Below are 16,415 nucleotides of genomic sequence, written 5' to 3' on the forward strand. Positions count from 1 at the left end.
GAAGTGGAGGGTTTATGCGCACTACACAGGGGCGGGTCTTAGGGACGGTGACGACGCTGCCTCTTGCGGGGAGTAACCGTGCCGACTCCGACCCGGTTGCTGGGCTGTCGCCACTCCGCTCCACGAAAAGGCTCCGATGGCGGCGCCTGCGCTGACAGACCCACCTCAGGTAAACGCTGCGGTCTCCAGGTTCTTTCTTGCCCGTTTCCCCACCGAAACACGAACGCCCCGAGTGAGCGGCGCCTGGTCACGTCTGGTCTACGACAGTGAGGGCTTCAGGGGTGGTTTATCTATTTCTAACCACCAGTATATGCGGTGTGAGTGAGGCTTGGAGATGCAACTGAAGCAGGAACTTTCCGGGGACGTGTACTACGTCTTGTTTCTGCGAGGAACCAAGTTTGAGGCCAGGCTTCATCTGGAGTGGTAGCTGAGAGGTTGTACCTTTCTTCTTAGGGCCCTCGGAGCGGTGGAGAGTTTTGATCAAAGGAAGGACACGATATGAGTGAGGCTTTAAAAAATGCTCCAAAGCCTGTTCAGTGGAAGGAAAGACTATAGGTGGGTGATGACGACTTTGAGGCAGAGGGAAGTTGTGGCTTTTCCAAGGTCACAACTGATAAACGGTAGCACTGGAGACGGAGGCAGGGAGGGGAGATTAGCCAGTCAGCCCGAGGTTACCTGGCTCTGGTACCGCCATGGGGACATGGAAGGCCTGAGCCCCTGGAGTACCACCATGGTCACTTTCTTCTATGGCCTTCTTGTTCCCACAGATTCCCAGGGCTGCAGAAGCACTTTTAGTGAAAGGAGGTTGTCACAGTCCTCACTTGTTTTGACCCCCATGCACACATTCTCTGTATTTGAGGTGTCTTAGGGCTCTTCACCTGCCATTCTACTAGCTTTTTGGTTTTGGGACCTTGGAGAACCTCATGCTCTGGGTACAGAGTGCAGGCCCAGAGGGTCTATGGAGGGAGTATGGAAGGTTACTCCTAGAACCCATACCAGTATGTGGAAGTACTTTGAGGTGAGGTTGAGTTGGTTTAGGTAAGTGCAGGTCTCCTTTATTTTCTGGTGAGAATAAACAGCACAGAAGAGCAGGATTTCGGCTTCAAATGACTGCCTGTGTGTTCTGGAGGCAATGGACGATTCAGATCAGAGGAGGGAGGTTTTCTACCCCAGGTCCCAAATGGCTCCATCTCGTTGGGCAGTAGGGGAAATGTGTGGGAAGATGGATTGTGGGTTTTCAGGAGTGAGAACGTTCATGGTTTTATTTGTCCCTGTTATACCAGGGCAGTGTGACCTTTGAGGATGTGGCCGTGTACTTCTCCTGGGAGGAACGGTGTCTTCTTGCTGAGGTTCAGATACACCTGTACCTTGATGTCATGCTGGAGAACTTTGCACTTGTATGCATGCTGGGTAAGACCCTCACACCCACCCCTATCCTGTGAGCTAGGTTCTTCCTTTCTTCTCTTCCTCAAGGGCAGCTCTGTCCTCACATCTGGAACATGGGCACTGCTTTCTTCTTAAATTCCTTGGTTATGTGCTGTGGTTACTATGGCTAGGCAGAGTGCATCCCTAGTCCTTAGTGCCCAAACACCAGTCGCCCCAAAGTTGCAGCTAAGGATTCAGGGTCAGTAGTCTTTTTTTGTTTATTGTTTTTAATTTTATTGAAGTATTGTTGATTTACAATTTTGTTTTAATATTTGCTGTACAGTAGGTCCCTGGTTATCCACTTATAATACAGCAGTGTGTACATGTCAGTTCCAAACTCCCTAACTATCCATCCCCTTCACCCTTCCCCCCTGGCAACCACAAGTTCATTCTCTAAGTCCGTGAGTCTGTTTCTGTTTTCTAAATAAGTTTATATGTATCAATTTTTTTAAGATTCCGGATATAATCAATAACATACGTTATTTGTCTTTGTCTTTGTGACTTACTTCACTCAGTATGACAATCTCTAGGTCCATCCATGTTGCTGTGAATGGCATTATTTCATTCGTCTCAATGGCTGAGTAATTTTCCTTGGTATATTAACACCACATTTTCTTTATCCATTCAACTGTCTATGAACATTTAAGTTGCTTCCATGTATTGGCTATTGTAAACAGTGCTGCATTGAACATTGGGGTGCATGTATCCTTTCAAACCATATGTTTCTCTGGATATATGGTGAGGAATAGGATTACTGGAATATATGGTAACTCTAATTTTCATTTTTTGAGGAACCTCCATACTGTTCTCCATAGTGGCTGTACCAGTTTACAGTCCCAGCAGCAGTGTAAGAGGTTTCCTTTTTCTCCACACCCTCTCCAACATTTGTTATTTGTAGATTTTTAAATGATGGCCATTCTGACTCGTGTGAGGTGGTACCTCATTGTACTGAATAGTTTTGATTTGCATTTCTCTGATAATTAGCGATGATGAGCATCTTTTCATGTGCTTATTGCCCATCTGCATTTTTGCTTTGGAGAAATGTCTATTTAGGTCTTCTGGGTTGTTTGTTTTTTGTTATTGAATTGTATAGCTGTTTAGATATTTTGTCTTTTTAAAAATATTTATTTATTTTTGGCTGCATTGGGTCTTTGTTGCTGCGCACAGGCTTTCTCTAGTTGATGTGACCAGGGGCTACTCTTCGTTGCGGCACGTGGGCCTCTCATTGCAGTGGCTTCTCTTGTTGCAGAGCACGGGCTCTAGGCATTTCAGTAGTTGTAGCACACAGGCTCAGTAGTTGTGGCTCGCAGGCTAGTTGCTCCGTGGCATGTGGGATCTTCCTAGACCAGGGCTTGAACCCGTGTCCCCTGCATTGGCAGGCGAATTCTTAACCACTGTGCCACCAGGGAAGCCCGCTTTTTAGATATTTTGGAAAATTAAGCCCTTTTCAGTTCCATTACATGGCAATAGGTTATATTTTTTTGTTTTTAATTAATTTATTTATTTATTTTAGGCTGTGTTGGGTCTTCGTTTCTGTGCGAGGGCTTTCTCTAGTTGTGGCAAGCGGGAGCCACTCTTCATCACGGTGCGCGGGCCTCTCACTATCACGGCCTCTCGTTGCAGAGCACAGGCTCCAGATGCGCAGGCTCAGTAGTTGTGGGTCACGGGCCTAGTTGCTCCACGGCATGTGGGATTTTCCCAGACCAGGGCTCGTACCCGTGTCGCCTGCATTAGCAGGCAGATTGTCAACCACTGTGCTACCAGGGAAGCCCTAGGTTATCTTTTTGTTTGGCTTATGATTTCCTTTGCTCTGCCAGAGCTTATAAGTTTGATTAGGTCCCATTTGTTTATTTTTGCTATTATTTCTGTTGCCTTTTTAGGGTCAGTAGTCTTCCCTTCCGCCTGGTGGTAGATCCCTCCTTCTTTGCCCTTTCTATGGCCAAGTGACTGTCCAAATTAATGGTACCCAGGTTTTGCTCCATTTTGGTACCTGACATTTTTTGTGTGACTGTGTGACAGTATTGTCACTGATGTGGTCACTACTACAACAGACCATGAAGTGTGGCTGCAAGACACTTTTTCAAGGTTCCAGTTTCTCTGTATCCACGCCAGCATCTGTTATTTTCTTTCTTTCTTTTAAATTAATTAATTTATTTATTTTGGTTGTGCCGGGTCTTAGTTGTCACAGGCGGGCTCCCTAGTTGTGGCTTGCGGGCTCCTTAGTTGCTTCTCGCAGGCTCCTTAGTTGGACTACACAGGCTACTTAGTTGTGGCATGCAAACTCTTAGTTGTGGCATGCATGTGGGATCTAGTTCCCTAACCAGGGATCAAACCCCGCCCCCGTGCATTGGGAGCATGGAGTCTTAACCCCTGCACCACCTGGGAAGTCCCAGAATCTGTAATTTTCTGTTTTTTGTTTTGTTTTGTTTTGCCCTCACTGAGGGGCATGCAGAATCTTGGTTCCCCAAGAAGTGATGACCAGGGATCGAACCTGCACCCCCTGCAGTGACAGCGTGCAGTCTTAACCACTGGACCGCCAGGGAAGTCCCTGTTATTTTTTGTTCCTTTGATCATAGCCATCCTAATGGGTGTGAAATGGTATATCTTTCCCATTTCAATTACATCCCTTTTGATGTGCTTATTGGCTATTTGTATATCTTTAGAAAAATATCTGTTCAAGTCCTTTTTTATTAATTAATCAGGTTAGTTTTTTGGTTGTTGTTGAATTACAGATTTATCCATAGATTCTGGATATTAATCCCTTTTTTTGTTTGTTTTAGGGGTTGAGCTATTGTTTTTTATTTTATTGATTGATTGATTGATTGATTGATTGGCTGCGTTGGGTCTTCCATTGCTGCATGTGGGCTTTCTCTATTTGCAGTGAGCAGGGGCTACTCTTCGTTGTGGTGCGAGGGCTTCTCATTGCAGTGGCTTCTCTTGTTGCGGAGCAAAGGCTCTAGGCATGCAGGCTTCAGTAGTTGCGGCACATGGGCTTCAGTAGTTGTGGCTCACGGACTCAAGAGCGCAGGCTCAGTAGTTGTGGCACACGGGCTTAGTTGCTCCCTGGCATGTGGGATCTTCCCGGACCAGGGCTCAAACCCATGTCCCCTGCATTGGCAGGTGGATTCTTAAGCACTGCGACACCAGGGAAGCCCTTAATCCCTTTTTGTATACATGTTTTGGAAATGTTTTCTCCTAATCTGTGGTTTCTTTCTTACTGTGTTTATAGTGTCCTCTGATGTTAAAAAGTTTTTCATTTTTTTCCGTTTTCCCCCCCAGCTTTCTTGAGTTATAATTGACACATAAGATTGTGTAAATTAAGGTATGAGACCAAAGTTGTTCATTTTTATGAGGTCCCGTTTGTGTATTTTTCGTTTTGTTGCTTTTGCCTTTGTTGTCAAAGGCAAGAAATCATGGCTGAATCCAACATTTTGAAGCTTTTCTTGTTTGTTTTTTCTTAGAATTTTTTAGTGTTAGCTCTTACGTTTAGGCCTTTGATATATTTTGATGCCTTTGTTTAGTCCTATAGTTTAGGCCTCTGATATATATATTACGTTTAGGCCTTTGAATTTTTGTGTATGGTGTTAGGTAAGGTTCTAATTTCATTGTTGTGCACGTGGGTATCTGGTTTTCCCAGCACCATTTTTTTTTTTTTTTTTTCGGTACGCGGGCCTCTCACTGTTGTGGCCTCTCCCGTTGCGGAGCACAGGCTCCGGACGCACAGGCCCAGCCGCTCCGCGGCATGTGGGATCCTCCCAGACTGGGGCACGAACCCGCGTCCCCTGCATCGGCAGGTGGGCTCTCAACCACTGCGCCACCAGGGAAGCCCCCCCAGCACCATTTGTTGAAAAGGCTGTCCTTATTCAGTGGAAATCATCTTCTTGTTAGTAATTATTGCATCATATATTTGAGAGCTGATTTTCAAACACTCTAGTCTCTGTTCTATTCCATTGGAGTATATATCTGTCTTTATGCCAGTAGCACTTTATGCTGTTTTGCTTACTGTAGCTTTGTAAGAAAGTTTGAATTCATGTGTTGTGAATCCTTCAACTTTGTTGTTTTTCACAATTGCTTTGGCTGTATCGAATTCCTTGAGAATTTATGTGATTTTTGAGTCTGAGCTTTTCTGTTTCTTGAAGGTGTCATTGTTTTTGATAGGGATTGCATTGAATCCAAAAATCTCCCATGTGAGTGTTAAAATTGATGAACCTTCATGAACACATCATTATCACTCAAAATCTGAAGTTTGCAATAGGGTTCACTTGTGGTGTTGTACATTCTGTGGGCTTTGATAAATGTATAATGACATGTATTCACCGTTATAGTATCATACAGAATGTGTTCAGTTTTCAAGTAAAAATTCTCCATGCCCCACCTGTTCATCCCTTCTTCCCCCGTACTTCTTGGTATCCCCTGATTATTTTTTTACTCTGTCATTAGTTTCCCCTTTTTGAGAATGTCATATCCTTGGACTCATACAGTATGTAGCCTTTTCATCTTGGCTTCTTTCACACAGTAATATGCATTTAAGTTTTCTGCATGTTTTTTCATGACTTGATATCTCATTGCAGTTTAGCTGTAAATAAGGTTGCTGTTCTCTGGATGTATCATGTTTATCCATTCCTCTACGGAAGGACTTCTTGATTACTTCCAAGTTTTGAAAGTTAAGAATAAAGCTACCCTAAATATCTTTTTGAAGGTTTTTGTGTGGATGTCCGTTTTCATCTCCTTTGTCTAAATACCATGGAGTACACGTGCTGGAGGATATTAGGTTATGTTTAGTTTAGTAAGAAAGTACCAAACTGCCTTTCATAGTGGAGTCTACCATTATGCATTCCAGTCGGCAATGAATGAAATTCCTGTTGCTTCACACCCTTTCCAGGATTTGGTGTTGTCAGTGTTTGCATTTTGGCCATTTTTATAGGTATGTATTGCACTTTTAAAATAATTTATTTATTTTATTTTTATTTTTATTTTTTGGCTGCATTGGGTCTTTGTTGCTGAGCATGGGCTTTCTCTAGTTGTGGCAAGCGGGGGCTACCCTTTGTTGCAGTGTGCAGGCTTCTCATTACAGTGGCTTCTCTTGTTGCAGAGCACGGGCTCTAGGCACATGGGCTTCAGTAGTTGCAGCATGCAAGCTCAGTAGTTGTGGCTCTAGAGCACAGGCTCAGTAGTTGTAGTGCATGGGCTTAGTTGCTCCGTGGCTTGTCAGATCTTGCCGGACCAGGGCTTGAACCCGTGTCCCCTGTGTTGGCAGGTGGATTCTTAACCACTGTGCCACCATGGAAGCCCTGGTATCTGATTTTGAATTTCATTTGTATTTCCTTGCCTCTTTGTATATGTTAAATTTTCATGTGGATGTCGTCTTTTAATGAGGTGTCTGTTCAGGTGTTTTGCTCATTTTGTATTTGGGTTGTTGTTTTCGTACTGAATTTTAAGGGTTTTTTGTACTTAACTTTTAGGCCCATGATCCATTTTGAGTTAATTTTTTGTGAAGGGTGTAAGGTTTGTGTCTAGAATTCATGTCTCGGCATGTGATGTTCAGTTGTTCCAGTACTATTTATTCAAAAGACTTCATTTTTCTCCATTGTATTACACTTGCTCATGTGTCAACGGTCTGATGAGTGTATTTCTGTGGCTCTATTTCTGCGCTGTCAATACTGTTCATTGATCAGTTTCTCTATCCTTTCAACAATACTACACTGGTTTGATTACTTCTTGTTTTTTTTTTTTTTGCCTGCTAGGGCTCTTGTAGGAACTTAGTTCCCCAACTGGGGATTGAACCCCTGGCCCTCAGCACTGAAAGCATGGAGTCCTAACCAAGGGACCACCAGGGAATTCCCAGGCTTGAATACTTTAGATACTATGTCATATTTTACTTTTTCTTTCTTTCTTTCTTTGTTTTTTTTTAAAGTTACTAAGTCTTGAAGTTGAGTAGTGTCAGTCTGCAACGTTTGTTCTTCAGTATGGTGTTGGCTATTCCAGTACTTTTGCCTCTGTGTATAAACTTTAGGATCAATTTATTTATATCCACAAAATAACTTGCTGGGATTACGATTTGGATTGCATTGAAATACTTGTTCAGGATGAGAGAGTCCTTACTAGTGTAGGGTTTTGTGAGTGCAGCAAATGTGGGAAAACCTCCACCTAAACATGTAACCTTATTCAGCATGAGCAAGTTCACACTGGAGAAAGACCTTATGAATGCAGCCATTGTGGAAACTATTTTAGCCACAAATCTGGTCTCCTTGGACATCAGAGAGTTAACTGTGGAGGAACACTCTGTGACTGCAGTGAATGTGGGAGATCCTTTAGCCTAAGGAAGTACCTCAGAGCACATAGGAAAATCCACAGTAGAGAAAAGGCTTATGAATGCAAGGATATGCTAAACCTTTCATCCAAAAATGCATGTTAATTGAGCATCAGAGAGTTCACACTGGAGAAAAACCTGATCAATGCACCCAGTGTGGAAAACCTTTTGGCCGCAAATCCAATTTCCTTGCACATCAGAGAATTCACACTGGAGAATAGCCTTATGAGTGCAATGAATGTGGGAAATCTCTTACTACTAGCTCTGGTCTGGGAACATCCCACATGCTGCGGAGCATCTAAGCCCGTGTGCCACAACTACTGAGCCTGCACTCTGGAGCCCACGAGCCACAACTACTGGAGCCCATGTGCCTAGAGCCGGTGCTCCACAACAAGAGAAGCTACTGCAATGAGAAGCTTGCGCACCTCAATGAAGAGAAACCACTATAATGAGAAGCCTGCACATCTCAATGAAGAGTTGCCCCCACTTGCTGCAACTAGAGAAAGCCTGTGCGCAGTAATGAAGACCCAACACAGCCAAAAATAAATAAATTAAATAAATAAATTAAAAAAACAAACTGAGACCGGGACTTCCCTGGTGGTGCAATGGTTAAGACTCCAATGCAGGGTGCACTGGTTCAATCTCTGGTCAGGGAGCTAAAATCCTACATGCTGTGTGGCAAGGCCAAAAAGAAAAAAAAAAGAAAAACAAACTGAAGCCATGAGACCACCTCACACTCATTAGGATGGCTAATATGTGATATATATATTTGTTATGACAAATGTAAATTTTTAATCTAATGTGTTTTTTAAATGAGCATTTATTTTTTTAAAAAAACTGTAGAATTGCTAATATTGCACATCTGGTTAGACCTCATAATGGCCTTGTCAGTATTCTTTGGACAAAATTAGAATTTTGGACTGGTTTTATAATATATGTCAGTACCAACCATTACATATATTTATTGTTTCTCTTCCCACCATATGTCTCCTCTATTTCTGCATTTCAAACATGGTGGATATCTTCAGATCTCTGATAACTCTGTGAAGTTATGTGTGGGGCTCTAGAGGTACTTTTTCGACTACCTGGAACTCCTTGATCTGAATATGCTTTAAAAATTTGTTTTTAAAGTAACCATATAAGATACAAGTACGTAAAGACACAAACTTTTATGTCTAAATTTCTTGTTTCTTTCCATTGTACTTAATTACTTAATGAAAACTTTCCCAAGAGTTGCTATTAGGTAGTAAAGTATAAGTAGATTAAGTAAATTCTGTATAGCTAGATACAATTTTCATTTTCTGCATATTCTATTAGCTCTAGAAATGCAAGAATTTATCTGTTCTTATTCATTAATATATACAAATTAATGAATGAAAATTGAAAGACCGTTAGCCAATCACCTTTTCATTGTACCTGACAATCACCTAAGTTAAAAAAGAAAATTAGGGACTTCCCTGGTGGTGCAGTGATTAAGAATCTGCCTGCCAATGCAAGGGACCTGGGTTCCAGCCCTGGTCCAGGAAGATCCCACATGCTGTGGAGCAACTAAGCCCATGCGCCACAACTACTGAGCCTGTGCTCTAGAACCCACGAGCCACAACTACTGAGCCTGCGTACCACAACTACTGAGTCCCGTGCGCCTAGAGCCTGTTCTCCACAACAAGAGAAGCCACCGCAATGAGAAGCCTGAGCACCGCAATGAAGAGTAGCTGCCACTCGCCACAACTAGAGAAAGCCTGCGCGCAGCAACAAAGACCCAATGCAGAGAAAAATAAATAATAATAAATAAATAAATTTAAAACAAATTGAGGTCCAGAGCTCTCAAGTGGCTGAACTAGGAAGGAGTAGATCCCAAAATTTCCCTTAAAAAACAATTAATTGATTCACTGCAGAAATAAGAAGACAAATGTTTAACAATATTAGGAAAATAATTTTTTTGGAGCAGAAATCATAGAAGAACCTAGAGACACCGATGTCACTGCTGATGAGCACAAAGGGGCTGAAAGCTCGGAAATCCGGAGCTAGTAGCACAGATGTTTCCATCAGCTACTGGCCTGGATTTACAATTACAGTAACACAAAACCTCAAAATGGAAGAGAGACAGTAAAAAGAGATGAAGAAACTCACCAGGATAAGGATGGTATATGTGGCTCTGGCCACGTGGGGAGGTCTGGGGTAAAGTCTGTTGCTGTGGATGTATTGGGCTCTCTGCTTGTATCTGTGCAGGACAAATATCATGCACCCACTAGTCCAGATCTTGAAGCCCAAATAACATCCAGGGGATAAAATATGAATGCATATAATAAGCCGAGATTTCTGTCTGACGTGGCTGAGAAACAGTATGTAAAAATTTTTTTCACACATTTTTGCTGTTTCCAGGACCAATCACATTCATAGGAATATAGACATTTACCAACAGCTGAAGGAACCAGAAAAGGAAAGTAAAGAAGCCAATGCATGGGCTTCCCTGGTGGCGCAGTGGTTGGGAATCCGCCTGCCGATGCAGGGGACGCGGGTTCGTGCCCCGGTCCGGGAGGATCCCGCGTGCTGTGGAGCGGCTGGGCCCGTGGGCCGTGGCCGCTGGGCCTGCGCGTCCGGAGCCTGTGCTCCGCGACGGGAGAGCCCACGGCAATGGGGGGCCCGCGTACCGCAAAAAAAAAAAAAAGAAGCCAATGCTTGGGGGGATTGAATTCTGAAGTCTATCCACCAAGAGGGTCTGGGGTAAAGGCCAGGAAGCCACTCAGAAGGCAGGTAGTGCCTGGAGAAACCCCTGTGGCCACTCTGTAAGTACAAGACAAATGTACACCCAAGATCATAGAGGAAGTGTTTCAATCCAAAAGCTGTCATTGTCTGTGGGGATCCCTCTGGAACAAAGAGCCAAGTTGTTGTTGGGGAGGCTAATAAAATAGTCTTGTTCAGGCTCCAGAGACAACAACAGGCTTTTGACTAAACAAAGACTCTGAAAGAGCTACACATCAAGCTGCTAGACTACATGCAGGTCAGCAGAAACGGTACTAGTCAGTCTTGGGATCCAATGGATAAAGAAGGGAGTAAGTCACAAAGATTCCTGGGACTTGGGAATCTGGCCAGTTCACGGAATTCAGCTAACATTCTGAGACTTACAACTAAAGTATCAAAACATTTGCGATAATAGTCAGAGCTGCATACTTGCATGAAAGCTGATGACTATCAGCTTGCGGCTTGGCGTTAAAAGTAGGACTCCTTTGGGCAGCACTCTGAAGTCCCACCCGTGGGGTGGACTTACTGCCCGGGACCTTCCCAACTGGGACTCCAGATTGCTGTTCAAGGGAATTCCTAGCTGCCACTTGGATCTGGAAGTAGGTGTCGGCCCAATTCGGTGATGTATGCTCTGTTATATATTCTGTTAATATTATTCCTCTCCCTCTAATGATTGTATATTGAAATTTATATACTCTGTTCATATTCTTATTCCTTTCCCTCTAATGACTGTATATTGAAGTTAAGTTAAATCACTTTCTATTAAAGATTTGATTGAAGCTGTTTATTCGTGTGAGACGAGTGGTTATTTTGCCAGCGAATCAAACGAACCTTAAAACCGAAAGCAGGCTTTTGGCAACACAGTTGTTGGCCAATATCAGTTGGTTGACAGTCTGATCAGTGGGTCTTAACTTATAACTGGTGAGCAAGGTGAAGTTATGAAGACAAAGGCAGGAGGAGTTTTCTAGGACCTCAGCTCCAGTGTGAGTGAGGAACATAATCCCTGTTTCCAAGTTGGCATGCCCATCACTTTCATATGTAGGAGATATTGATTTTAATTTGAGACAAAGAAATGGTAGAAAGATAAACATACATGTATTACCTACTTCTACTCAGCTGTATCTTCTGCTCAGCTGTATCAGATAAATGGGCACTGAGTAATCTGGAGAAAGTAAATCTTGCCTAATATACAGGTGCTTCTAAGCTCAGCCAGTTATTCAATTGTTTTTTTTTTTCCAATTGTTTTTGATAGTTACATTTTTTCCAAAAAACAGAAAAATCTATCTTGGATTAGGAATCCACCAATATTGATAAGTTTTCAGTGAAACCTCTGGGTAGCCTCTGTACATCAGATCAAACCATTTTCAGTAATAGATAAAAATGCGGAAATACAAAGTGAAATATGATCTAAAGGTTAGCACATTCACTAGCTGGGGCCAGGATAAGTAGGTATGCATTGAGTGATTAGGCCTTATGATTAAGAGGGAAGGTCAGGGAATTCCCTGGCGGTCCAGTGGTTAGGACTCCACCCTTTCCCTGCTGTGGGCCTGGCTTTGATTCCTGGTTGGGAAACTAAGATCCCAAAAGCCACACAGTGCGGCCAAAATAAATAAATAAATAAATAAAATAACAATAGTAAGGGAAGTTCATTCACGTGAATAGGGTGTAGGTGAATCAGACTGGTGGAGCATGAAATGTACAAAGAGCAAGAGAACAGCTATCGTGGGTGGCCTGATCAGTTTTTGTCACTGAGTTGGGCACAATCACGGACTATGCAGTCAGAGGAGCCTTTTCTAGGGGGATGAGAAGCAGTGCTCTCCCTCTTGCCGAGCAGGCCTGTCCAAAATCTCCTCTCCATATTCCCAGTCAGCGTTCTGTCTGACTTTTTTCTGGTCCCTGAACAAAGCCCACAAAATCACTTTAACTCTTCAGGCTGCATGCATTTCAGGAGCAATAGGATAATGTTTAGGTTTTGTTCCTGTACCAATGGGTTTAAACGTGGGTTGGTTTAAAGGATTCTGAGATAATGTCCAAACACTTCATTGATAAGTAGCATTAAGGACTCTTAAATGCTCTTAACACTCCCCGCCCCCATGGGTCTCCCGCCCCCTTAATAAGGCTGGAGCCCCTCCCCAGCCCTAGAGGTCATTTCCCAGTGCTCCAACGGGTGCTTCTTTGCTTTTTCCCAGGAGCTTCCCGGTGTGGGGCTTCCTTCCTTGAGACTTTTGCACTACATTACCCAGAAGAATTTGTGCTAAGGGGCAGCGACTTTCACCCTTGGAAAATCGGGCAAGGGGAAATTTCCGGGAGGGCGAACCTCCTGGAGAGGGACTTCCGGTTTCTTCGTGGCTGCCATTTTAATTACGGTGAAGTCTCTGGAGATGGTCAGAGGCTTCTGTGTGCGGTGTTGGGAGCGAGGTGACAAGCTAAGAGGTGCAAGAGGAGGCTCTGTGCGCACTGAACCGGGGCGGTTTTGAGGGTCGGGGACAGACCCGTGCAGTGTCCGTGCAGAGTGGAACCCGGTCGGTTGACTGTCGCCACTCCCTTCCGTCCAGAAGTTCCGATGGGGGCGCCTGCGCTGAGGGATGCTGCTCAGGTAAACGCTGCGTGTTCCGGGTTCTCCCAGGCCTGTTTCCCCACCCAGATACGAACGGACCGCATGAGATGCGGCTGTTCACGTCGCTTTATCCCAGGCCCCGGGTCTAGGACAGAGAGGCCTCCAGGGGTCTTTTCCCTTTTTCTGTCTGCATGAGACTTGGAGATGCAACTGAAGCAGGAACATTCCAGGAACCTGGAGTCCATCTTGTTTCTGCAAGGAAGAAAGTTTGAGGCCAGGCTGCATCTGGAGTGGTAGATGAGATGTTGTACCTTTCTTCTCCGAGAAGAAAGCCCTCCGAGAAGGGATCCGAGAGCCCTCTGAACGGTGGAGAGTTTTGAGCACAGGAAGGACACCATCTGAATTAGGCCTTTAAAAATACTCCAGAGCCTGTTCAGTGGAATTACAGACTGTAGAGGGTGATGAGATCATTGAGGCAGAGGGAAGTTGTGACTTTTCCAAGGTCACAACTGGTAAGAGGTAGCACCGGGGACCGAGGCACGGAGGAGAGGTTTGCCAGTCAGCCCGAGGTTACCTGGCTCTGGTACCCGACAGAGGTCCAGTTGTGAGAAGGACAGAGATGCCCTTGGGGAAAAGAGAAAGACAGAGCCTAGCTCAGAGCATAGGGGTGGGTGTGAGGGCCTTACCCAGCATGCATACAAGTGCAGGAGCCTCTGGAACACCGCCATGGTCTCTTTCCTCCATAGTTTGCCTTTTCTTACATGTTCCCAGGCTGCAGAAGAACTTGGAGCAAGTGGAGGTTGTCCCAGTCCCTCGCTTGTTCTCACCCCTCACGCACACATTCTCTGTATTTGAGGTGTATTGGGGCTCTTCACCTGCCATTCTCCCAGCTCTTTGGTTTGGGGACCCTGGAGAACCCCATGCTCAGGTTCCTGAGTGCAGGCCGGGTTCTATGGAGGGGGTTCCCATTTCTCAACACTAATGGAAAGGAGGTGTGGAAGGTTACTCATGAATCCAATACCAGTATGTGGAAGTGCTTTGAGGTGAGGCTGAGCTGGTTTAGGTAAGTGCAGGTCTCCTTTTTTCTGGTGGAAATAAACAGGGAAGGGCAAGAGTTAGACTTGAAATGACTGTCTGCGTATTCTGGAGGAAAAGGGAGATGCAGATCAAAGGAAGATGGTTTTCTTCCCCAGGTCTCAGGAAGCTTCATCTGATTGGGTGGTAGGGGAAGTGTGTGGGAAGATGTATTGTGGGTTTTCAGGAGTGAGACTGTTCATGGTTTTATTTGTCCCTGTTTACCAGGGCAGTGTGACCTTTGAGGATGTGGCCGTGTACTTCTCCTGGGAGGAATGGTGTCTTCTTGATGAGGTTCAGATACACCTGTACTTTGATGTCATGCTGGAGAACTTTGCACTTGTATGCATGCTGGGTAAGGCCCTCACACCCACCCCTATCCTCTGAGCTAGGCTCTGCCTTTCTTCTCTTCCCCAAGGGCAGCTCTGTCCTTCTCACATCTGGAACACAGGCACTGCTTTCTTCTTCAGTTGCTTGGTTATGTGCTGTGGTTACTATGTCTAGGCAGAGTGTATCCCTATTCCTTAGTGCTGGGACACCTGTAGCTCCAAAGTTTTGCAGGTGAGGATTTAGGTTCAGTAGTCTTGCACTCAGTCTGATAGATCCCTCCTTGCTCGCCCTCTGCCCAGGCGATTGTCAAAATCCATGGTACCCAAGTTTTGCTCCCTTCCTGTTCATGACATTTTTTTTGTGCCTGACTTTGCAACAGACTGTTGTCACTGACATGGTCGTTACTAAAATAGACCATGAGCTGTTTCTGTAAGACCTTTTTCCAAGGTTCCAATTTCTGTTTATCAACACTGGCATCTGTTAAGCATTCTGGTCAGCAATGAATGAAATTCCTCTTGCTCCACACCCTTACCAGCATTTGGTGTTGTGAATGTTTGGATTTTGGCCCATCTTATAGGTATGTAATAGTGTGTACTTTTCAGTTTAATTTGCATTTCCTTGCATCTTTGTATATGCTAAATTGTCATCTGTATATCTTTTTTTTTTTTTTGGCTACGTTGGGTCTTCGTTGCTGCACGTGGGCGTTTTCCAGTTGCAGCGAACGGGGTCTACTCTTTATTGTGGTGTGTGGGCTTCTCATTGCAGTGGCTTCTCTCGTTGCAGAGCACGGACTCTAGGCACACGGGCTTCAGTAGTTGTGGCACGTGGGCTTCAGTAGTTGTGGCTTGCAGGCTCTAGAGCGCAGGCTCAGTAGTTGTGGCACACGGGCTTAGTTGCTCCGCGGCATGAGGGATTTTCACGGACCAGGGCTCGAACCTGTGTCCCTGCATTGGCAGACGGATTCTTAACCACTGTACCACCAGGGAAGTCCTGTATATCTTCTTTTAATGAGGTATTTGTTAAGGTGTTTTGCTCATTTGGTATTTAGGTTTTTGTTTTCTTACTAAGTTTTAAGAGTTTTTTGTATTTAGCATTTAGGTCTGTGGTCCATTTTGAATTAATTTCTTGTCATGTGATGTTCGGTTGTTCCAGTACTATTTATTCAAAAGACTTAACTTTTCTCCATTGTATTGTTCCTGCTCATCTGTCAAAGGTCAGTTGAGTGTATTTCTGTGGGTCTGTTTCTGGGTTCTCAATACTGTTCATTGAACAGTTCTCTGTCTTTTCAACAATATCACACTGGCTTGATTACTTTAGATACTAAGTCTTAAAGTTGAGTAGTGTCAGTCTGCCAGCTTTGTTCTTCTTTTTTGTGTTGGTATCCTGGGACTTTTGCCTTTTTGTATAAATTTTAGCATCAAAGTATTTATGTCCACAAAATAACTTGCTGGTATTTTGATTTGGGTTGCATTGAATCTGTAGATGAAGTTGGGAAGAACGGACATCTTGACGATACTGGGTTTTCCTGTTTATGAAGGTGAAATATCTTTCCATTTATTTAGTTCTTTGATTTCTTTATTAGAGTGTTTGATTGTTTGTTTGTTTTTTGGCTGCACTGCGAGGCCTGAGGGATTTTAGTTCCCCTACTAGCGATCGAACTCAGGCCCATGGCAGTGAAAGCATGGAGTCCTAACCATTGGACCACCATGGAATTCATGATTTCTCTATCTAAGTTTTATAGTTTCTCTCAGGTGTATCTTGTACATGTTTTGGTAGATCTGCAACTCAATATTTCTTTTGCTTTCTTTTTTTTTTTTTTTGAGTGGGTGCTAATTTACATGGTATTGTGTTTTAAATTTCAAATTCACTTGTTCACTGATGGTATATAGGACGTAATTGACTTTTGTATATTAAGCTTATGTCCTGAAAGCTTGCTATAATTGCTTCTTAGTTCCAGGAATTTTTTTTTTTTCCTCT

The 16,415-nt window shown here is 44.0% G+C and overlaps 1 protein-coding gene across 1 annotated transcript in view; it reads left to right on the plus strand.

Moving 5' to 3' along the window:
• The window catches only part of LOC131744794 (zinc finger protein 211-like), a 27,831-nt gene continuing 11,416 nt past the window's right edge, over positions 1-16,415 (plus strand). Inside the window, 2 exon segments of the mRNA XM_059044666.2 lie at positions 1-169; positions 14,337-14,463. Coding sequence (XP_058900649.2) covers positions 137-169; positions 14,337-14,463 — 160 coding nt within the window. The 5' untranslated portion in view covers positions 1-136.

This window comes from Kogia breviceps, chromosome 18, assembly GCF_026419965.1.
Source record: "Kogia breviceps isolate mKogBre1 chromosome 18, mKogBre1 haplotype 1, whole genome shotgun sequence".
Classification (NCBI taxonomy): Eukaryota; Metazoa; Chordata; class Mammalia; order Artiodactyla; family Physeteridae; genus Kogia; species Kogia breviceps.